At 48.4% G+C, this 23541-nt stretch overlaps 1 protein-coding gene across 5 annotated transcripts in view; it reads right to left on the minus strand.

Annotated features, from left to right (window-relative positions):
• Positions 1–23541, minus strand: part of PLS3 (plastin 3) — a 46790-nt gene that overhangs the window by 9833 nt on the left and 13416 nt on the right. For 3 of the 5 annotated variants that reach the window (XM_085325537.1, XM_085325534.1, XM_085325538.1), the window contains 4 exons: positions 9978–10064; positions 3500–3663; positions 1508–1637; positions 1018–1150 (listed from right to left, as the gene is read on the minus strand). In XM_085325537.1, coding sequence (XP_085181663.1) covers positions 1018–1150; positions 1508–1637; positions 3500–3663; positions 9978–10044 — 494 coding nt within the window. In that variant the 5' untranslated portion in view covers positions 10045–10064. Of the gene's footprint in view, positions 1–1017; positions 1151–1507; positions 1638–3499; positions 3664–9977; positions 10065–14103; positions 14172–17253; positions 17324–23541 lie in introns of those variants that run through there. The other 2 variants (XM_085325535.1, XM_085325536.1) reach the window with 2 other exon arrangements.

Raw genomic sequence — 23541 nt, forward strand, 5'->3', positions numbered from 1 at the left:
AATGTATTTGTAATTAATAGCTATGCATGAAACCTTAAACATGTTACCAGCCACCAGCGATCTCGGTAGCAGGAGGAGCGCGTGAATTATTCACAACGCCGTCGCTGAGCCAGCGAAGCCGCCGACGGCCGCTACGGGTTCTGGCGAGACAACGGCTTCCTCCTACGGTAACGGTGTGCTAGTGCCACCGAGCGCAATAAATAAAYAAATAAAAATACACTACTAAAGAAAAAAAAGTGCAAACACAATGTGTGGAAATGTGTGAGCATTGGAACATGAATTTTTAGCCATCAGAAAACATTGCAAGTTTTTCCTTTATACTATGAACTACTTCCTATTTAGTTTAGTCTTCATCTGAAGAAGTGAATTACTTGAAATTGTGGAAATAAAAAAAAAATACACAAATTTTTTAAAAAGTTATTATTTAGCCCACTAGCAATCACTTGCCTACTGATAGGGCATTACTGAAATTCCAAGCTCATCCAGTTTTCCACAATATTCATTCAGTTACATTAAAATAAAACAACCCTCTCCCCTCTTAAGCCGAAAGTTGGCCGTTAAGCAGTACTGGATTCCTCCTATTTTTCAGCGTGCAGCAAAATGGTTTACATCACCASCCTAGTACAGCTACCATCAAAAGCAACACGGCGATTCCCAGGGACCCCTTTTCTGAGTTAATTCGTAAAGCTGCTAACAYTTCCACAGAAGTTACTGTCATAACCGCTTGCAATTCCACCAAATGGAAGATTTTAAACAGCTACCTTCTCCCCTTCAGCAAATTCTGTTTCAAACTCAAGGAAAAGCCTTAGACAGCTTATGGAGGTGGCATCAAAGCAGAAGCATCATGAATGACATCAAAAGCCCCAGCAATCAAGCACCCCTTTATATAGGCAAAAAAAAAAACATTCTGTGCACACTGACTGGGACAAAAAAAAACAGCACAGACAGAAAATACCCCTAACTAAGAAGTTTGAGGGTTGGTTTGGTGTTTTGAATTCAGAAGCCATCATGACTTACCACAGCACAATCCCATCTCCCACAGCTTTGAACAGGTCATCTGTATTGGGGTTCATTGGAATAACGTGTCTGCAGTCAGGATCATTTTCCAGGGCTTTGTTTATCCAGTTTACAAAGGCATATTTTTCTTCCTCTAGGATAACCAATTGTAAATTTAACATATACTTCCTTGTAACATAGCTAAGAGCCCCTACCCCACTCCCCCAAAAATCAGTATACAATAAGCCCAGGTAAAAGTAAATAAAGCCACACTGTTTTTATTGTAATTCAAAATTCATCAGCAAGCAAAGTTAACAGAACAACTAAGCATTCATYTAGCTTACACACTGACCATCTTGTATTACCCTACGTTTAGTCTGCTCTCACCTCGATCTGCGACCATTTGGATATAGGAGACCCAAAGCCCAGCACACGGCAGGTAGTAGAAACCTATGTTTTTGGCGTATGGCCTTCAGTCCCCTAAGAAAAGGGCTCAAAGTCAAAGTTATACCTGAATACGAGTGCTGTGTTCCTTCACTGGAGAGCTCCGATGTGCCACCAATTGCACAGATGCCTTCCTTTCGGTTAATTGCTTTTCTGAAAGTTTTAGCAATATCACTGCTTTTCACCTCTTGGAAAATCTGGAATTCAAGAGTGCTTTGTTAGACAGAAAGATGATCTTCATAAAAATAGAAAATTTCTTCTCTGCTTCAAAGCAAGCTTTGCAGGATGATCAGCAAACGTGAGTAGCCTAGCAAAGTTGTAGTGGTATTTAAATTGAACAGAGGTGGGGGCAGAGAGCCGTCCCRCTCTGTAAGTCAAGTATTGCAAGTGCCTCCTGAAACAAAAGCATCGGGTACAAACTCACTTGCACACATTTACCTTTCAAGTACCACCAGAAAAACGTGAAAACTTTGCAGTAGAGAGCAGGTACACATGCAGCAGCTTCCAGAGGAACAACGTTCCTAAGCTTTTGTGCAATCTCAACGATCCTGTGAAAGCCAGATGCTCGCGCGAATGTGACTTTAGCTCACACAGACAACTTCGTCCAGACTACCAGAGACGAAGCTTATTCTCTTTAGGCATGTAACAATCTAATCCCCTCACCTGTAGCAGCAAATGCTTCAGATAAGGCTATTCAAAACAGCACGATGGGACTGATTGACTAACTGCCCTCAAGTTTTGGGGCAGAAGAGATGTTTTAGTGCAGAAAGGCTCATTTATTTTCACCTTTGCTGTACTGCCATACTAGCACGGTGTAACATCTTTGAAAATATGCGCTTTCAAGCTGACGTACTATTAACCCACTTGGCCAACCTCAATTCAGTCCACATGACTTCATACCATAAAGCCCAGCAAAAACACTCAGTTAGAAAATAGCAGCAGTTCTGTTTGTAAATTCCTAGAACGAATCATGGCTTCTCCTGTGTAATTTAGCTGTCTGTAGGATATTTCAGGTTAACTTAACCATCRCTACTGTAAAATGTGACACAAGGGATTTTCATTTCCTCCCTAGCAYAAGTGAGAGGTACAGACCAGTTCAAACCAACAGCTGAAACATGCACCCAGCATGCAAGCGTTCACAAACTGCAAACAAACTCCGACTTACTAGTTGACTCCGAACTCAAAAGTTCAGAGGGTCTGAAAACRATTAAGGAACAGAAAAAGGTGAAGCTAAATTAAGAAATATCAAGAGAAGTAGTTGACATGAAAATAGTTCTCTAAATGCACTGCACAGTTTTACGTTATTACTCTTCCAATGTTCTGCCATCAGAGCATAGAAAGAATGAAGGGAGTCCCTCAGAAACGTTAAGCTTTTAATAAAGCAAAAAATGCYTTCCAACTTATTTCTAAAGGAAAACGTTAAAGGTTAGATCCAGCTTCCAGCTTCTTCCACTTCCTTACTCCTGTTCTTCCTTTTACAGGCAACAAACGGACTTGAATTTTCCTAAATAAGCATCGAGGAGTAATCTTCAAGTATACCTTGAAATGACCTCTCAAATCTTTAACAAATAYTTGTAGTCCCACAGAACCGAGAAAGGAAATTATACTCACACTGGGAAAAACAAGCATTCATCTGAGTGCCTGGAAAAACTGAGCAGCTTRCAGTCAAATGCTTAAGTCTGGAGAACTGAAAGTCTTTTTTCCAGTTGTCCCCCCATGTGGAAATGGGCTTTCAGACTTCACACAGGAAAAGCATGTGGAAGAAAATTTGGATATTTTTTGTTTAAAAAAAAAAAAGTGCCTAGAGCTGAGGGCCGGCAATGACAGTGCAAATGGCTGGTCGCAGGCAGAGGTCTGTCAAAAAGAGTTGATTTTTACATGGCAAATCCTAGAAAACGACTGGTTTGTAGAAAGACAATTAAGATGAGACTGAGTGGTTGAGGAGCCAGGTTCAACCCCTTTTTCTTAGTGTGCCTAACACGCACCCCCCATGCTGCCTACCTACCAGCCAGGAGGTATGGCACAACCAGACCRCTGGAAATTCAGAAATACCACTTACATAGACAAACTCTTCAAAGCTAATCTTCCCATCTTTATTCTTGTCGCTATCGATCATGAGCTTCTGGATGATCTCTCTCACTTTGTACCCAGGGAGAGGCAGGTTGGCTTCCTTGAAGAGCTCGTGCAACTCGTAGTCGCAGATGAACCCATTGCTGTTGAGGTCTGAAGGGGAGAAGGAACAGAAGAAGGGCATTTAGCAATGGTCCCGTTACCCAGCAGAACGAACCCCAGACAGCAAGGAGGAAATGCAGTCCCTCATGCTCAGACAGGCTTTACAAAGCAACACATACTGCCTGTTTGGAGGCACATCGCATAGACCATCAATCCTCAACAYGAGCAAGATCTGGGCAGAAAAGGGATGCACTCAAAGGTCTACAGCAGGACACTCACGCTAGAGACAATTCCACTGAACACTACCCAATGGACATAATACTCGATCAGCCAGGAATCAAAGGCCAAGGGCGCGAACCAAATACACAGTACGCTTCCATAGGGAGGGACATGGAGAGACATCTCTTCCCTGAGAGAGCAAAAGCCATGAATCTCCCAGTCTTGCTGCAACTGCAGCTCAGCTTCGAAGCAGAGCTAAGCAGGACATCTCCCTGTGCATACAACCAAGYCTGGCCCAAAAACTTTGCAAGAAACAGCATCTGTGTTTTCACCAGTTATCTTCGTTACTTTATGACTCTTTGTGCATTTATGCATCTTTATACATACATTACTTTATACATCTAACTGCACCACAGCTGGGTTTGCATGTTAAAAATAGGAGGGAATGAATCAGCACTTTTTGCATTCTAAACCAAAAACCACTAACTCAGCTCCGCATTTACATTTTTTTCAATCACGTTGATCATGATGTTAGTCATTTACTACTGACAAAATTGCTGTATGATATTTTAATACTGCCTCAAAACACTCTGCAGTGACTGTCAAAGCAAATGCCAACCACCACGACCCAACAGCACCGCAYGCTTAGCGAGGCTTTACCGCCTACAGGCACGTCTGCTCTAGCAGCACAGGCTGTCCAGAGGCAGAGAGTCTCCCCATGCATCCTACACAAGGAGGATGCATTTCTCCCATTCATATTCGTACAGCAGCAGCTTCTCTCTAAGTTTTAAAACTGAATTGCAATCGGGTATCATCCTCCACTCTACTATCAGAYACTGCAGAAGCCGGGTTCCCTCGCAAGTCTGGAAAGTCAACTTCTTTTTAATGAGGTGTCGGCAGTGGTGCTTAAGTTTTATTTCACAACAACGTTCCGGCAAACGGCTTGTTCTCACCCCTGCTCCAAGCTGATTTTCCAGATCCGTATGGGATTTTAAAATTGTTTTCATAAGTTACTGAGAAAGTAAAATGAAAATTGTTAGTGGCCAGTGTCCAAAGTAACGCAGAATAAACCTGTGCTCCCTCCGGCACMCTCGTCTTGGGGCTCATACTAGTGAAGAGCACCAAGTCCAGAGGATTACTAACTACATTAAATTTCTTTATGAAATGTCAGTGTTTACAGTAATGCTGATGAAGTAGTAGTTTGGGCCAACGATTAATGATAGCAACAGGCTGCTGTCTGGCCTTCAGTTTTAGAATTTTATTCCAAAAACCATAAGCTTACAAAGCAAGCTTTATTAAACAGTCCAGTCTGAGATGTCATCAGCAAACTATTTCCCCTGTAGATAAATCACAGCTTCTTCCATTACAGTTTTCTTAGCACAAAACCTAGCTCCATAATATGCGTCTTTTCCTTGCCTCACAGCCAGAGGAGGGAGGAGAAGAAAGAAAAGAAGTAGAAAAGATCAAGTCAAAGAAGGGATTTGCTCACTACAGAGCCTATGGCCTTGAAATATATTCAGCATGCCCAAAGCCACCACCCATACTGCCAAATAGAGCAGGTAAATTCAGAAACACCTGCTCACCACTTGATGCAGTCAATCCATTACCAAAAAAAAGAAAAAGAAAGAAAGAAAAAAATGTTCAACACCTACCCAAATGTTAGTAAGCATTATTGCAAAGGACATGCTAAGACTTCAAAATATATATTGTATCCAACAGCTGAGCAGAGCTAATTTCTGCCTGAATGCAAACCTGGCTTGTGGGTCAGAGAACAGGATTTTGCTGCAGTCTGGGCAAGTATCTGCCCRTTCTGAGGGTTCATCCACCCTACAACATGGCATCTTTCCAGTCTTCAGGCGGGGCCTCATTCTGAAAAGCTTTCCTGCTGCTCATAGGGAAAAAAATTTAGCGGCTGGACAGCATGAAGAGCCTTGGCTTGACCCTGGCTGCCAAAGCACCTCTCTCGGGCTCAATCGGCCCATCATCAAGTTTGAAGGACACATACAGCTGAGAATTGCACCTTAGCTCACTCAAAACCTTTGGATCTCRGGACCTAAATCAAACTGACTTCTARCAAAGCTTTATGCAGATAGCAAGATAGGAAGCAGTGTTGTGCAGCTACATGTAAGATGTTAAAGRACTGCTGGAGCAAATCATTTAAATATCTTATCCTACTTCTATTATACTGCTGCCAACTCTCAACTGCAGCTCAAACTCCCAGCTGTAAGACTTGCTCTTTCGCAGCATCCTGTGAAAACCATAGCACTGATTTACTTTGTAGTTTAAAAGTGTAGCCACGTGACGGCCACTTTGGGAGCAGGATTTATGAGCCAGACAGGTCTGCTGGCTCTACTGCAAGACCCCACACCAYGTTACCAGTTTGGCAGTAACACGGTGTTTTCAGACACCCTCATTTTAAGTTCTAATAGCACGGAAACAAAAGAGCAGATTTAAGTGTTTAAGTCTGATGGTAGGCTGCCCCGTGTTTCTGGCTCAGTAGCAGACACRGCCTAGTAACCCTAACTAGTGGTTGACTGTGCAGTGGTCCAAAGGTCTTCATGGGATAGCCCTGGAAGGGCGACAGATACACCTAAGTCCTACCCCAAAGCGTAGCTGTTTTCCTGGCAGCTATCTCAGTTTCCACCAGCATCTCAGTCAAATATCTGAGGTAGCAGCACGAGGAGGAAAAAAAAAAAAAAGTTGTCATCTTTGCAACACCAGCAAGTTTTATAAATGATTTCAGCATCCCCGTGGGTCCACCATATGGTAACCTTGATGGATGTCCTGCATCAAGGCCAGGCTTTAGCTAGAAGACAGTCTAAAATCCCCCTCAATAACTAATCCTGAAGTGGTATTCAACAGCTGAAGAGGCTGTCAAAACAGAGGCTATCCCAAAAGAAATCCTTAGGCATAAGGCCCAGAATTACTAATGGAAGACAGCAAAATTGTTTTAACAGGCAAGCAACAGCCTGGACTCGTTATAATATCTGCTCAATGGAAAGGAAACTACAGCACATCTAAAGTTTCCTATTTCTCCTGAAAGATGCATGTAAGCCAGCACACTAAACCTGCAAAAAGGTCACTGCAGTGATATATGGCACCATCTTCTGCCCATATGCAGGTGGCGCAGCAAAGCCACAATAAACAAAACCCCAAAGCTGCCTCAGCTCTGGCTCGGCTTCCTCCAGACAAGTACTTAAAATAGCTTAAATAACAGGATGCAAGAGGGGAAAGTAACCCACACATTTCCTTTTAAGGATATATGCTCTCAGCAGGACACTCCAGCAGGATCAYAGATCCCTATTTGCCTTAAGCTAGCGTTTTAGAGCATTGTTTTACCACCTTGCAGCAGTGAACAAAATGTTCAACTAGGCTATGATTTCAGGTACTTAGTGTTTTCAGAGATGTTTATCTCTGCCATTATAATCAGAGAGAAGAAAAACAAATAAGCAGAGCAAGTTTGCAGATTTTGTTCTGCCTGCCTCCTCTACAAGGTGCCACTGCTTGTCCGAGTACRTACAGCACACACGCACCAGTTCTGCGGACCAAATTCAAAGATCAGCTGAGATTTGGAACAACCTGCTCTTTCCCCACTAACATGCAGATCGAAGCCCAAAGCCTAAATGGTTATYATTCCCCACTTAAAGCATTCTAATGTCTGAAAAAAGCATTTTTTTTCCCTACTGCTGTTTACCACATGGATCACTTCCAACAGCAGTACCTGTTTGAAGGAGTTGCTTGGTTGGGCTATAGTTGACTTTCGTTCTAACCTTAAACCATGGGTTTCTCACCTATGAACAGCTTCTAACAAGCAGTAGCTAATCTATGGGACTCTCTTGCCTTTTGCTGGYCGTCAGAAAAGCCATACATCAGTTGCATGGGGACCTTCAAGGGGCACGGACAGCAAGAGGTGACACAGCACAAGATAACRCACCTGGCTGCCCTCGAGCTCTGGAGGGAATGCCTCTGTTTAGGGCCAGCRGCATACACAAGAGCTGGTCAAACACACACCCACGACGTCCCATCTGTGCAACGCTCACCCCAGCTGTTGGATCAAGAGCTCCTATCCAGAGGAACAACTTGCTAGATGCACCAGCAGAAGTTCCCAGTGAAGGCTACGCAGCCAGTTAGTGACCAGTTATATCTCTCAGGGCAAATACAGCTCTCTTTTAGCCAAGAGGAAAATGAATGAGAGCATTACAAACACYCTTGACAAGTACAGATCCTTCCACAGCAATGCTTGTGGGCCACACCATGCTTAAAGCACACAAAGCAGTCAGAAGGCAGACAAGAAGGAGCAGGAGATCCCACCACACTGGTGGGTACGCACAAGGCTCATCACATGTCTAAAAACGTCAAAGCTTTTGAGATTTCTTTCATATTTTTATAACTGAACAAGGACAGCCTCCCGAACAGAGCGAGCAGGTCTCCCAGGACGGTCGCTGTTTGACTTGGATTGCTCAGTCTGTTGCCAGTACAAAGGTAGCTAGCCAACCTAATCRTGATAATTTTCCCACACACTAATGACAAAAAGCCACTACAGCCCATCCAAGTTAACCATTTTAAAGTTATTCAAAGGCAGAATAGGCTGCCTACATCCTAGCCTTATTACTGTACGTATTCAGAACCACACCAAGAAGTGAGAACTAAGATTGTCCCTTGACTCCTTCTGCTTCATCTGACTTCCACTTGCTGGAAAAGTCACGGGCAGAGCAAGGCAGAACCAGAAGCTGCCTACAAAGCAATCTGCCTCAAGTGCTGATATGCAKCACTGCTTCATGAGAATTGTTTACCTTTGAAATTCATTTTTTTCTCCCTGCAGATCATGAATTTACAGCAAGTTAGAGTTTAAGAGAGAGACATCTTACCCTACCTCRGGGGCAGTTCAACTAAGGATGTGGGGCAATTACATTGATTCACACTTTTAACACGCTTTAGCAGAAGTTATATCATGTCCATGAAGCAGAGACTGCAGATACTAGCTCAGGTTTCAAGATTTACGTCCCACTTGGAAATATTAGTGGAGTCTGCATAAAGAACACCCTCACTAGCAGAAAACTGGGGTCAGCCCTCCGCAGCAGCCAAGTGCTAATGCTTAAGCGATAGCAATGTCCAATAAGGGAAACTAACCCGCACCGATCTGATCGCTCATGCAACTTCTTTGTGGTCCATGCCAGTCATTGGGTGTGGTTCCCCCGCTGCTGCGCTGACCTCAACCAGTGCAGCAGCAATTACTTCCTCCCATTTCACCTCCTCCCTYGCATTTTTATGCTCCTCCAACAAACCATATCAGGAAACTAAACCAGCAGAAAATTATTTTATCCATGATGTCAGTTCTCTTCCCATTTAAGCCTCCTGAATCAGCCTGCCATGGGGAGGCTGCGAATRCCAGCACAGAGAGCAAGCAGGAAGGCAGAGCTGGAGGCAACGGGGCACAGCCCAGGCTGCTTGGAGCCAGGCTGGCTGTTACAGAAACGGAGCCACCGGAGGGCAACGCACATGCAAGCAGCCGCAGAGCATGTCTACTACCTGAACGGCCAGGTACGCAGTCGGTGATTAGGCTTTGCCTGCAGGCTTGTCACACTCAGTGCCTCAAATGCACCTGCACAAACCAGAARTGTAGCACCTCCGTCCACCATCTGCCAAACTAAGCCAGACTGCCAAAACCAGCCGAGAGAAAGAGGACACACGCTCAGGGAAAGCTTCCAAGCAGAGTATTTATCCTGCAGGAAACATCGTGTCCCAGGCCCTGCTGAGACGGCAGAGCCTCTGACAGGTGGTGAAAAAGCCACGTGATTACACAGGAGAGACTCTTCGCCAGGCTGCCCGTGCCCTTGGGCTGCCGCCAGCCTGGAGCAAAACAAGCCTTTCCATTTYTGAAGCCACCATCAGATCCGAGAACTGTGCAAGCCCGAAGTCTAGACGATCTCCAGAGGTCCCTTCCAACCTCTGTGACAAGCCAGCAGCACTGAGGCTGTTCAGGGGCTCCCGGGCAGGCAGAGGAAGATGAGGCCAGCGGGAGACTGCCCATACCCTGTTGGCACTGATGCTCACAGGAGTAGGAGAAACCCATTTCAAACACAGCAACACCAGGGCAAGGCATCCTCCCTGCTGCTGGCCAGAACTACAGGCAACGGGTGACTTACCAACTTTGGCAAAGGCCTCCTTGAGCTCCTCCAGCTCATCCTTGGAGATTTGGGTGGTGTTGGCCATCTCATGAACTTAAGGAGTACCTAAAGAGGGAAAGGGACATAGYGTGAAATCCAGTTGCATTCAAACACCTGCAATATTCACTAATGTCACTGTTGTYCTTCAAGCCACATTTATCTTTCCACTAAGAGAACAGATGTGAAACTCAGAAGACAGTAGGGAGTGCGTTTCCCAAGTCAGAAATCCCGTTAGCCTTGTTAATATTTAGCTCTGTGTATTTGTTTTACAGGTTGCATTGCTCTGCACACATTAAGGTACCCGCTACAGGCAAAAAGACAAAAAAAAAAAACACACACATACAACTGCACATCTCTGGGGATTTTCTCCAGCTTTGAAGAAAACAGAAATCTAAAGTAYTAATGCAATAGATGCTGAAAGCTCTACCTGCATGCCCGTCCCCCCGAGAGCACAGCTGCCCCAGAGGTAAGGATTCTCACCAGTACCCAGAGACGGCCTTTCTGCATGAAGCGGTATACATGACATTGTCTGGAGAAAAGGAAAAGCAGCTTGTTTTTCTAATAGCAAACCACTTGAATAAACAACCACCTATTTCCCAGAATCAGCTTCTCAGGAAGACACGCAAACAACAGGTTATTTACACTGTCCGCCCTCCTGAGCGAGACACAGCAGGAACACTGCAAGCAAATGCAGAGCACCCACTTAAACCAGGAGCACGCAGAAGCCTCACTTCAATCAGATCAGCATAGCTTCAGGGGCTTTTAAGAAACAAAGAGGATGAGGGGCTTGCTTCATGAGGTGTGCACTTCATGGTGGTTACTCCACTGGGTGGGTACCACCCTGAGGCACCACCACCCACACAAGGATGGGCAAAGGCCCAGGGACCTGCCTACGTCCTCTTTCCCAGGACATTCACAAGAGCATCAGGAGCTTGCCAGCACTTTCACCAGCATGAACTACAAAAATCAGTGATCCATGGGACTTGCAGGCRGGATGTCCCCTATGCAATGGCTTTCCATGAACAAGGTTGTAGAAACCAGTAAGTAAATTCAGCAGTGACAGAACGATGGCTTTCAAAGGACTCAGCCCTCTGCAGCCAGCACCTAGTACACACGCTGGTKTAACTAGCCTGTAGCTCAGGGTCCTTGCAAATGGGCATCTGGGCAGGCTCAATTCAACTTCAAATGAGATTTGCATCCCAAGATCTTCCAACTTTATTAGCTACAGTTGGTATAAGCTGAGAAATAGTTGCTGAGAAATTAAAGGTTTCCTCCTCTGCCTATGAGAATAGGCTTGCCTACTCCTTTGTAAGCAARAGGATGAAGGAGAAACTCAGCTTTATGGACTGGTGAATTCAAGTTTATAGACCATTATGGAAGGCAGGATCCCAAACAGCCCAGCTTGTTGCTTGAATGAYGACCAAGGTTCATCCTCCCAAATGTCTACTCGGATTAGCAAGCCTCCTTCGCCTAAAGCTCTGAGTTGTCTTCACTGGCACTCGTTGGGTTTAGAACAAAAGTTTGGCTGTAGCTGAAAATATTAATTTTCTGTAACGTATTATTTGATCTGGAAAGCATGAAGCTGCTTGAGAGGACAGTGATAGACATGCATGGCACCCTGGGAAAGCAGCGCAGACAGGAGCTAAAAGCACAGAGAGTCAACAAGAAGTTGCATCACTGCAGAGAGCTGCAGGAAAGCAGACCAGATGCTCCCTCTTGAGCATCCACAACGCTGCCCGCAGGCAGGACGAGACGCCAAGCAGCCAGAGCCACTGACAGCAAGACCAAACAAACTGCATCACCAGACTTATATTGCAGGAATAGGGCAGGGGGAAGAATCTCAGCAAAGCTGTGATGAACCGACAGAGTAGAAAAGTGCTATAGTGAATTTTCATGCTATGCCACAAATGACAAGCTTGGTTGGTCAAAGTAAGGAAATGCTACCGTGCAACTCCCTGCAAGATGCATGGACACTGCATGCAACGCTGCCCGTCTCACAGAACGCCCAGTCTGCCTGGCCAGGATCTACTTCTGCTGCTGAACCAGCTCTTTCCTCCTTAGTGCTCCCATGGTCACCCATTCCCTTCGCACTACCAAAACGTGGGTAGTTTTCTTCTGAGGGAACAGAGGGTTTGCTCAGCAAGGCAGTCAGCTGTAAAAGCAGCTTGATACATGGTACGTGAGGCCAATTTCACCACTGGTAGAAGAACTTGGGTATCAAAAGCAGAGGCGATTTTGGCTGGCGATTGCCAGTGCGCCAGCAGAAGAGCTGCACGACCTGCCGGACAGGAGAGCTAGGAGACCTCCAGCACGGAGCAAAGCAGGGACGCTCAGAAGATCCCAGGCAGCCCAAGTGTGATGCCCCGCGCAAGGGCACATCTTCTGGCGCCAGCAAGCAGAAAATAGTTCTGCTATCGGCTGCTRGGCAAGAAAATTCAGTCAACCCTCCTTCACAAATACTCCCCCCCCATCCTCACTTTTACTGTTTCACTTTCAAACCATTAGGACTTCCCTTATAAAGAGWTTTCCAGTAATGTCATTATCTAATCACTTTATTGAGAGTTAATTTGCTGRTATCTCCTCACATCTTTAGCACCATAACGAGCAGCCAACACCACTTTAAGCCCAGAGCTCCCAAGCAAGCTGCTGTTTGACTTTTCCAGGGAAATAGCACACTCTGGACATGCCTCGCAGCCATTTGAGTGCATCTCCACTTAAAAATTACATTCCAGCCCCTACGCTCGTCAGCTAGGTTGGCAAGTCTATAAAACAGATTTGGCATCCTTGCCGAGACACAGCGTGCAGAAGCGACCTCAGCAACTCCGAAACGAAACCGAGCTCGGCTCCCGTGGGACGCAGGGCGCGTGCCTCGGTTCCAGCGTCACAGTTATTCCTACCAGCAGCAAAAGCTCTGCCCAGCCGTGCAGCGAGGGCCAGAGACGAACTCCCGTTTCAAGGAGGGAAAGGGGGACCCGGAGAGGAGCAACGCGTCTCGAACCTATTCTGCACCCTGGTGACGGACGGGCTGATGCACACGGGCACAGCGCGTGAGGAAGATTTTCCCACTTCGGATCCTACGCTTGCTTCTCACTTCTTCCCACGCCCCGAGGACGAAAAGCAAAGGCCACTTTACACTTCAACGCAGCCCTGCGGGACAGCGGCTGGTGGACGGCAGATTCCAGTACGTGCTGCAGAAACGTCGCTTTTTGCTGCGGATCAGAACGGCTTTAAGTGCATTTTGGGTTTTCCAGTATCGCCTGCCTTCCCAGATAGGGGCTGCATCCCGTTTTTATGTAAAGAAGTTTTATGGCTTCCAAACACATTGCAGTCACTGGATTGGGGGAGATTATTTGCTCCCCAATAGACCTGCAGTAGCAGCAGGTCACGTAAGCTGGCGCCATCCCTGTATTTTAACAGCTGTAAAGCAGCTGGGGATGAGGAATAAGTGCGAGCAAACCCCTCTTGGCGCCTGCTTTTTCAGGGGCTTTATAAGCGTCTAGGAACAAGTGAACTAAAGCTATTTATTAAAACCAGCCCATTTCCTGGTGCTCGTTTAAGCCAGAGCCCCGGAGGAAAAGCTGGGTCTCTGCTGCCAGGTCAGCCCCAGGCCCTGCTGCCACGGGGCCAGGACTGCAGCTCAAACAGGAGCAAAACAACCACCACCAAAATAAAATAAAATAAAATGTGGAAAAAAAAAAWCAGTCATTTGCACATCATCCTGAAAGCTAGCAGATTAATTCAATTTTATAAAAACACATGGCAACCAAGTATTTCCTGACAGGGAGTCGAGCACTTCCAAAAGAAAGAAGGCTGGAATTTGCTCCGGATCCAAATGGGAGAAGCCTCTCTTCGAGCGAGCTCCGAGCCGCTCCAGCACTCTCGGACCCCTCCCAGTTTAATATCGCAACAACCAACTGATTAGCCACAGCAGCCTGTTTACTCAAACAGGCAAACAAAGACATACCAAAATGTCAACGAAAAAGGTATATTAATATCTTTTCCTATCATATATCACATTATATATACATACACACACACACATATATATATATGTATATAATGTAAATAAATAAAAGTTAGGGCTGGTCTAGAAACCATGACTCACCCGGTACGTGTTTCTCCTTTCAGGAGAACTTGTGTTTTTATTGTCTTTTCAGGACAAGGGCTCCAGACATGAGAGGGCAAGTCAGTCGACGTTAGGAAATTAAAAGCACTTAAAAAAAATCTGCACGCMTTTGCTAATCCAGCAAAGAGACGCCTCCCTTTCGGATCCGTCAGCCGTGCAGCAAGGAGCTGGGTTCACCCTGCAGCTGGGAAACCCAGCACGTGCCCGCCAGGACCCGCTCGCCTAGGGCACGCGCCACAGTGACATGTAATTTGGGGAAAATCCCTGCAATTCGCCTCAAATCCTCCTCCCAGTTCCAGGAGGAGGGTTGTGCTGTGCTTGGATATATTCGTGGACAGGAGAGGATGGACAGACGGACACCGCCCGTTATCTGGGCACCCAGCTGGCTCCTTCTTCTGGTCCAGCCCAAACAAAGCCACCGGAGATCTGCACACAGCAGCTTCAGCTTCGCAGCGGGATGTGCAGCACGTGCACTTGATCCAAGAGCGAGTCCCCCCCAACCAGGATAATTCCTAGATGTCGCTTTTGGGGTGTTCTCCCTTGGGAGCAGCCCGAGAGCTTTTGCTACACCGCCTGTTACACCGCTAACTGCCACTGTGCAGAAAAACAACCTGCCAAATTCGTTAGGACCCAGGACGTTCAGCATGTAAAGCAGAGGGGATAACCACTACACCACCCCTCCACTCCTTACAAGCTGTTTTCTCTCCCTGCAGGAGGGCACCAGATTCCCCAGCTCTGATCATCTTTTAAATCCTTTTCGTGACAACTGCTGGCCCAGCAGCCAGTTCACGTGCCTCAAATTCCCCCGTGCAGCCAGACCCACCATACCGTCAGCACGGCCCCGCRCCCTCCACCAGAACCAAGCTGCAACCCGCATCCACGGAAAGCTCGAAATTGGTCGACAAATCTCAACTCGCAGCACTGGACAGGAATCAGCCCCTCGTTAAAAGCCCAGCTCACAGGAGAGCCAAATCCTGCAGCACAGCACAAAAAAAACCCAGAAGCTGGGTAAGTGATGGAGAGGTCTGCAGGGTCTCAAGGGCTCCTGGCACTGAGGACCAGGGCCCAAGCAGGTCAGGGCGTCGAGGCAGCGGCAGTGCTTGTTTCCAGGGCGGAGAGCAGCCGCCCACCGACCTCCCCGGCTGCGCTTGCATAAGCTTATAAAATCCTTAGGAGAGAAAATTCAAACTCAAGCGCAAGAAAGGAGGAGAGAAAAGGGTGGTCTTATGTAAGTCAGTGGGCCAAGACTTAGACAGCTTGATTTAAATTCCTGGCTCTGGCAAAGAGAAAAATAAAGGGGGTTGGAAAGAAAGGGGGAAAAAAAAAAAAATCATGCTAGCCTCTCAGGAAATTCTTATTCTCATAGTAATTCTTGTTCTCCTGCAGCYTCCCAAATAAAGCAGAGGATTAACCTTCTGCCTGCTCCATTCCTAAACCACAAGTGACTTGAAAGGACCCACCCCGCCCTGGCCAAGCCCAAAAGCCAGCGCAGGGCACCCTCGATCGGGGCCGGGGCCCCCGTGCCCACCCCCGAGCTCCCCCCACGCGCGTGCTCGACAGCAGCAGCTACGGCCCGCGCTCGTTTTGCTTTGAGGGTAAAATCACTGATGCTCAATATTCGGTGAGAARGCAAGAAGCGTTACTCATTCTGCTGCTCCCCACCTGCCCGGGCAGGGAAGCCGACCCGACTCCTAAATTCAATCCCGCCCGGAGAAGTCACGGCTCATTCAGCCCCAGCAGACAAGCTCGCACCAGCTGGCCGGCCGGCAGGAGGTTTCAGCAGCTCGTCTGCCTCGGGTGGGTTTTGCGCGGCCTTTTGGCGGGACGCGGCCGCGGTCGAACGATTTTGCAGACCGTCGTATCAGCCCGAGAGCAAACGRAGCTGTCCCGAAATTGCACGGCCCGGACACCGCTGCCTCTCCTGCCGATTACAGACGCCGGGAGAGCAGCGTGGCCGCGAATGCCGCCTTAAATAAGGAGCAAACCACTTAGAAGCCATAAACTGTACCTTAGACGCGGGAATTATGTTTAAAAAGCCTCTTAAAAACAGGAATTCACCTAACAAATCTCTTGCTAGAAAGAGCTACTGATACACAGAAAAAAATATTTTTCCGCCCGTTCTTTGCTGCTGGAATTCTTGTTCAGAAGGTATTTGAAAACAACGGAAAGAAATCAAAATAACTCGATTCCGAGCAAGAAACACCGGACTGCAACAAATCAGCGTTGCTGCGTAGCTGCTCTAGCGGCTTTTGGAAGCGGGAGAAAAACCCTGTCAACTGGACCCTTTATTTCTTCCTCGAGGCGGTGGTGAAGCCCCTTTCGACCCCGACGGGAAGCCGAAGCATCGATCTTCCCGGTTTAGGTGAAGAACAGCAGCGGCGAGCTGCCGCGAGGCTGCCGGCGGCGCCAAGTCGGGGTCGCCCTGGCGGCAGGCTGCTCCCCGCGCTTTTCCCCCCCTTCCCCTATAACTTTCCTCGCCACGGGGAGGAGAGCGGAAGCAAAGGTAACGAGCTCTCGCCGGGAGCGGGCGAGCTCCGCRCGGCGGCTGAAACGGCCGAGCACCTCGTCCCGGGAAAGCCCGCGGCGCCCGACCGCTTCCCGAAAGCCTCCCGAGCTCCTCGCGCTTCCTGCGCGACACGCGTTTCGGCATCGCACGTCCGCAGCCCGCCGGCTTATATTTAAAAAAACTACTGCCATAAAAAAAAAAAAAATAATAAAAAAAGAAAAAAAAAACAAACAACTACGGCACGCTGAGATTGGGAAAGACGTGCCCCAGACGGGGATTTCTGGGAAGACACACCCAGAGGCTTCTTCGGAAAACAAAACGCCGTCCCCGCGCCGGTCGCGAGCACGGCTCCTCTAACCCAGCGCGCAGCTAATTCCCACTTAAATCAAAGCCCAGGCTAAATCATTTCGTTTTGGCCAGAGCTATTCTTTTTTTTTTCTATCAACTATAGCATTGCATTTTGCAGAAAGGATTCAAGGGAGTGGGGGGGGGGGAATAAATAAAAAGGAGGGGAAAGAAAAATAAAGCCAGGCGGGTCACGGGGCAGCTCGCCGGCACCCGCTCGCCTTTGCGGGGGCGGCCGGAAAGCGGCGCGAGCCCCCCGCCGCCGCCGCCCCTCTCACCTGCCTCCTGCCGCGGCGAGGGCGGCTGCGGGCGCCGAGCTGGAAATCCAGCATTCCTGCCGCCCGCCCCGCGCGCCGCCCGCCCGCTCCCTCCCTCCTTCCCGCGGGCGGGAGCCCGGAGCGAGCGGCACACACACATCCGCTACCGAGCAGAAAGGCACAAGTAAGGAACGGCGCCTACCAAGTGGGGTTTTTTTCCCCCCCTTTTTTTTTCTCCAATATACACCCTATTCCGATACACGAGAACAGAATAAACCACAAACRGGGCAAAGTGAGATTTCCAGACAATAACTACGCGTTTCACAAGTTTTTGTCCGACTTAAGTCCACACCATCTGAGCCCCGTAACTAAGAGGGGGAGGCAGGAATATCACTGATTAATAAACTGGTGAAGTTGGTGAAGAATTTGGAGAACGCAYGACCATCCTAAAAATTAAAAATACTCGAACTGAGTCATTGCCCCCCAYCCCCTCCTTTTTTTTTTTTYCCTCCCTTTTTTAAATTGTCACAGCCAGGAAAGTGATTCATCATCTGGTCCCATTTCTTGGGCATCATCTGGGCACTAACAGCTTCCAGCTGTTCAGTTTTAAGAGGTATTTTAAAAAAAAAAAAAAGAAGAAAAGAGGAAAAAAAAACACTAAAACCCACAACCTGTCAACTTCCTCAGGACGGTAAATATATCAAAAACCAAAACTGTGGTTTTTATGCCCAGAACTGCAGCTGTAGCTTAAAAGGAACGATGTTGGCTTAGGAGGGACGCGGGCGCTCCGCCGGCGCGCCAGGCAGGGCTGGGGGGGCCGCTCGGCCACCGCGCTGCCCCRTGGCGGCAGCCGCTTTCGGCATCGCGTTGGGGGCCGCGGGGCCCCGTCCAGCTGCTCCCACCCGAGACGGCCCTCCAGCCCCACGGCACACGCAGCGAGACGGAAGAAACAGGTCGCAGGTGAAGCGGCCGAGGCACCAGGGGCTTTCTGGACTCGGAAGCAYGTCACGCGGTAGAAACGCTCACCCCCAAGCTGGGGGAAGCATTTTTGGAAGCGTTGAGGCTTCGTGGGGGCTACTGGGTTTGGAGCGGGCATGCAAAAACCCAACTCACCAGCTACCTTCTTTTATCAAGACCAGAAGTGTCAAGGTGAGAGTTGTTAAAGGGACAAGAGCTGCTTCGGAAAGGGCAAAGAACCTCTGCTCCCCTTGCTTCTGGTTGCTGGGAAAGAGCAGCAGCCCTGGGAGGTGTGCAGGTGGGAGATCTCCACAGCAGAGGTGGACAACTCAAAGCCACCAACGCACAGGTCTGCAGAACTTCCTCGTTCGCTTTTCTTTTTCTAGCTAAAAGCAACRGGCATCTCTGGCCACCACCGCCAGGCAGCGCGGCCCGAGCAGAGCGAGCAGAAGTTGTGCCCGCGCAGCACTGAAACGCGCCCATCCTCCACAGGCGGAGGCGGCGATCAGTGACAGCTGGCACATCTGCAGCTTTACTCTCCAAATATCTCCAGCGCTGCTGGTGCAACCTGCAATTACGCTCAAAGCYAAAATAGCATTTGCTCTGTGCCAGCACCATTCACGGGCACATCACGCTCCGTGACCAGCCGAGCTGGGCTGCGGCAGCCAGCAGCGCCCTGGACACTCCCATCCCGCTTCCTAGAGCACGCCTGGGCAAACGTGCCCACCCRCTTCCGAAATAGCGGCTTTGGAGTTTTGGAGTCAGCTCAATATACCAGTTTAYTCTCCTCTTCCTCCCTCTAGGAGGGCCTTTCAGGGAAGCACAAGACAACTATAGCTAGGATGTTCCTCTGATGAGGCAACAACTCCATGAACACCRTGCTGCAAAGCCACCCAGTCTCCTGCACAAAGCCAAAGCTACCTCTGCTCCTGCAAAAGCAGGCAAGGGGGTCAGCCGCTCCCTAGTCCCCGTCAGCAGGGCTGGGGTGCACCAACCAGGTCGCAGGGTCCTGAGTGCGACACACCAAAACCAACCCAGCTCTGAAACAGCAAAATCTCAAGCAGGGAAACTGCACATCTCCGCTCTCTTCACAATTTAGTCACTGCAACARAAAAACCACACGTAGGACGAAGACCTCCCGACCCTGCCTCGAAGGCCGGCTTGCTGGCAGCACACTGCGCCCGTCATGGGACAGCGGCTGTCCCAAAGAGAGCCGGAGAGCTACAGATGTCACTGCACATCATGACCCAGGCTCAGAGGAAAGCGGCATGGGATCCTTCAAGCACATCGTTGCACAAGGAGGCGTCTCCTCTCGGGCTCCTGCTGCCAWGTTTCGCTGGGAGGCCACGGATACTCATCTGCCCTCCAGAAGTTACCCAACAAGAACCGCAGCAGCTCTAACAGGGGCGAGCAGAGAGGGTAATCCAGGAGGCGTCTCATCCCTCTCCTCTCGCCACCCCTGGATGACAGCACAGGGAGGAAGGCATCACCAAAAGCCCTCCAAAAACCCCAGCCTTCATCTACCACTGGGTGAGACTCMATAGCTCTGCCAGCTTAGCACCGAGTCCCACCATCCAGGAGAGGACAGCTGCCACCTCCTGCACTCCAGGCACTGCCCTGCCTTACCTGCCTCCTCCAGAAGAAGTCTTTCCTACTCCTAGTTAGCAGTGCTGAGAGAAGTCACACTGGCATCGGCCACAGCACGCGATAAGTGATGAAACCTACGGTTATAAACAAGTCCCTGGCACGGTGCACCAGTCCTATCCCACGCCAAGGGCTGAGCTCCACCCAGCCCGGGAGATCCAGGAGCCAACCCAGCCCCTGCCGCACCGGCAGCCAGCGGCCCCAGAGCTGGCACCCGGGGAACACCCAGGTCCCAGCCCCGCCGCTGAGCTGGCCCGACCTCCCGCTCCGGCCCGCATAGTTGCCGCACGTCACTTCTGCTGGTTGGAGAAGAGGAAGATGAGAAACAAGAAGTAGGAATGCCAGCATTTTTAAGGCAAACTTTTTCACTTAGATCATCCGCCCTGCAGCGCCGTAGACAAGCCTCTTGCATTTTTTTCCTTTTTAAACTATTTAATAGCAGTTCAGTGCAACCAAGGCTTCAAGAGCACCCCCCRTAAATAAATAAATAAATGAACAAACCTAGTTAGAACAGAAACCAAGTAATCTAAATAGTCTATTCTGTCCAAAAGCAAATACCCCGCTTTACCAGCCAGGGCTTTAGAGAGCAATGGTGATGGGTCAGTCACAATCTCATTTTTGACCAGGMTCAACACAGGACCTCAAGATCCTCAGCTACAGCATTTCCCATCTGCCAGACTCTCCTCTCCTCCAGCCCTGTGCACGTTCTCTTTTAAAGATAAGGGGTTTAARCAGGAATTGTGCAGTGGATAGACACGCTCTCCTCTGTGCTTTTTTCTTTTTTTTTAAAAAAAAATTGAGGTTTTCATGCACTTCTTGCCTTCATCTCGTGCTGCTGACCAACTGCAAAGTAAATTCCATCAATGTAAACAGCTATAAACGGATTTGACAACCGAGGAATACGCAATTTTGACCTTAAGACAACTGATAAATTGAGGAGTTAAAGATCTGTTCTGGCTAGATCTCTACCTTAACAGCTTTCCGAGCTGCTCTTTCAGAGAGCTCGTCAGCAGAAGGAAAGCAAGACATCAGTCAGGTTCATGCTTATTTGATTACAAGAAAAAAGAAAAAGCAAGCTTGCATATGCATTTGAGGCTGAAATTTAGTCTACTTAAAAAAAAAAAAAGAAAAATACTTGCAAACTAGCGCACGACGGCAGCGCCAGGCGGAGCGGAGGGTCGCCCGGTTTACCCGCGCTCTGCCAGGGCTCAGCGGAGGAGTTCGCYGACCAGCTCCCCGCAGCTCGGAGCGGGGAGGCAGGCGGCTGGCCCGCTGCGCCGGGGGCATCTCCCGCCTCGCCGTTTCGTAAGGAAAAGAAAAAAAAAAAAAAATTGGCGGCTCCGCTGATGTCAGCCGCAGGAAATGAGCCACCGGCAGATGACGCCGGAAGCGGGCTTTATATTTAGTACTGAGTCACCCGCTTTATTAAATTCCAGAGGCACAAAGGTGGGTGTGGAGGGGGGAGACTTTGCAGGGAGGGCGAAAGAACCAGGTTTTTCCTTGAGATCAGAGTCCCGGCCCTTTTTTTTTTTTTTTTTTTTTGGACCTGGAACTCCTCTTCGCTCCCAGTCCTTCTGGGTTCCCCCCAGCTGTCAAGACGTGCTGCCTTTCTGTGGACCAAAGCCGACACTTCAGGCGCTCGGGACCCTGCAGCACTGGAGGCATCTGCTCAGGTCAGTCCTGCAGCAGGTCACGGGCCCATCCAGGACCATGGATGTTCTCCCACCCTTTCTGCAGCACCTTCTCCGAGCCATACCAGAGGCAACGTGGAGCAGGGACTATTTTGAGGCAGTTTTACAGCTACCCCTGACTTTGCACAAAGCACACCATATGCCCATCACGGCAATCAAATCAGCGCCAAGGGAAAAGGCTTTTCTTTGGGTTCTTTGGCCCAAAACAGGCAGAGGGGCACACGGGTGTTCCCTGCAGATACAGATGCCAGTAACAGTCTCCTCAGGGAATAAACTTCAAATTAATTTGCAAAAGGTTCAAAATTTAATACAAGTGTACTCCCGTAAGATTAAGGTCTTCTGACATACAGCAAAGTTAAAGAAGTAACATTTTAAAGGATACTGAGAAACAGCCTTACTGTAGATTATACCACAATATGAAGTACAGGAGCACCAACATGCTCGTGGATGGTTTTCATCCAAGTCTACACCAAAAGCTTTTTCACTCAAAAAATATTATGCAGTTTGGGGAGCATCAACAGATCTGCAAGGTTTTCAGTCAGTCTTTTCCACCAAGGATACTCAGTTTTCACATACCAAAACACAGATAGGCTTGCCAAAGCCAAATACTGTACCTAGTGCTGATTTAGAAAGTCAACAGCAAACCAGTCATCTCTAAAGCCAAACACCATCAGCAACTTGACTACAGAAGCAGCCTATTAGATTACTAAGCAGAAAGTAAATTGCTGTAGTCTTCAAAATAAGATTACAGCAGCAAAAAGGATGTTGCTCTTGAAATAAATCTTGACTGCAGCAGAACTGGCAATTACAGCAAACCAGAGGTCATGGGCTGCTTAATAATATCTTTCACCTATATGCAAGGAGAGGTGATACCACTGCAGTAACAGGCTGTTCAGACCAGCAAATAGACATTTAGCCAGCTGTCAACCACTGCCCAAACCAGTATCCTGCAGACAGATCYGGGCTGCTCACGAGGCTGTGGGAGACAGCCACTGGGTGGCTCTTCAGTCCCACGCAACGCWTCCGCGGGGCCACCTCCGGCTACCAGCAAGGAGGTTTTGCTGTTGGGGAAATCAAGGCAAGCCACAAAGATGGAGTCCCAGGGTCATCACAGGGAGCACCCCCAGGTGCAACCCAATGAGGAGATCATTAAAGAGTCCTGCCTGGTGCTGGAGGTAGCCAAGTGCCACAGGACATTAAGATTTTGGCATGTGGCTCATCAGCTGTGTTGAACTAGCCATAGATATCATCTTAAGAGACCTTGAAGCTTTTCCTAGTATTCAGCTCAGAGCTGGATTTGTTCGCTTCCCCCAGAACTGCTTTTATCCCAGATCCCAGCAGGAAAACATCTGCAAGCTGGGTCTGCCGGAGAGGCTAACTCCGCGCTGCGCCTAAGGCCATGGAATTCTTTGCAGATGCTTGGAAAGATAAGATACTTTGCCTTGTATGTGCAAGTGGTAAGTGTGCTGCTGTAAAGTTTAATGTTTTATGAATTTATGTGAAAATAAAGCTTATTTCTCAAAAAAAAAAAAGGGGGGGGGCATGGATCCTCCATAAAACCCAGATGTATTATTTGATTGAAGGTACAAAACAACTTTGCTGCTCAGATAGGAGGGGAAGATCTAGCTGCAAGGAATAGCAGCACAAGGTGCGATGCTGACTAGACCAACGAGATCCAAGTGCTGATCATCAGCCACAAGCAGTGCACGCAAAAGGGCAATGCACCAAGGAAGTGCAATACTCTGCTATTTGCCACGTTGTTTTCAATCCAATGATCAAATCCCTGATCGCTAAAGTGAATAATTGACTGATGCCAGCCATAAAAAGACTCTTGCACAACACTTGGTTTCAAGGCCATTCATACCCCATTTTGTGGGTTTCCAAGATCTTTTCATATAGAAATTCAAAGGAAAGGGAGCAAAAGGACAGACCCTAGCAGCCCTATACAGCCTAGCAAGAGGTTATATATGCATCTGTGAGAGGACAGCAGTGGGGAAGGAGGGCTGCGAGACCTTTC

The sequence above is a fragment of the Rhea americana genome, unplaced genomic scaffold (genome assembly GCF_003343005.1).
Source record: "Rhea americana isolate MKP2758 unplaced genomic scaffold, rheAme1 scaffold_98, whole genome shotgun sequence".
Taxonomy (NCBI): domain Eukaryota; kingdom Metazoa; phylum Chordata; class Aves; order Rheiformes; family Rheidae; genus Rhea; species Rhea americana.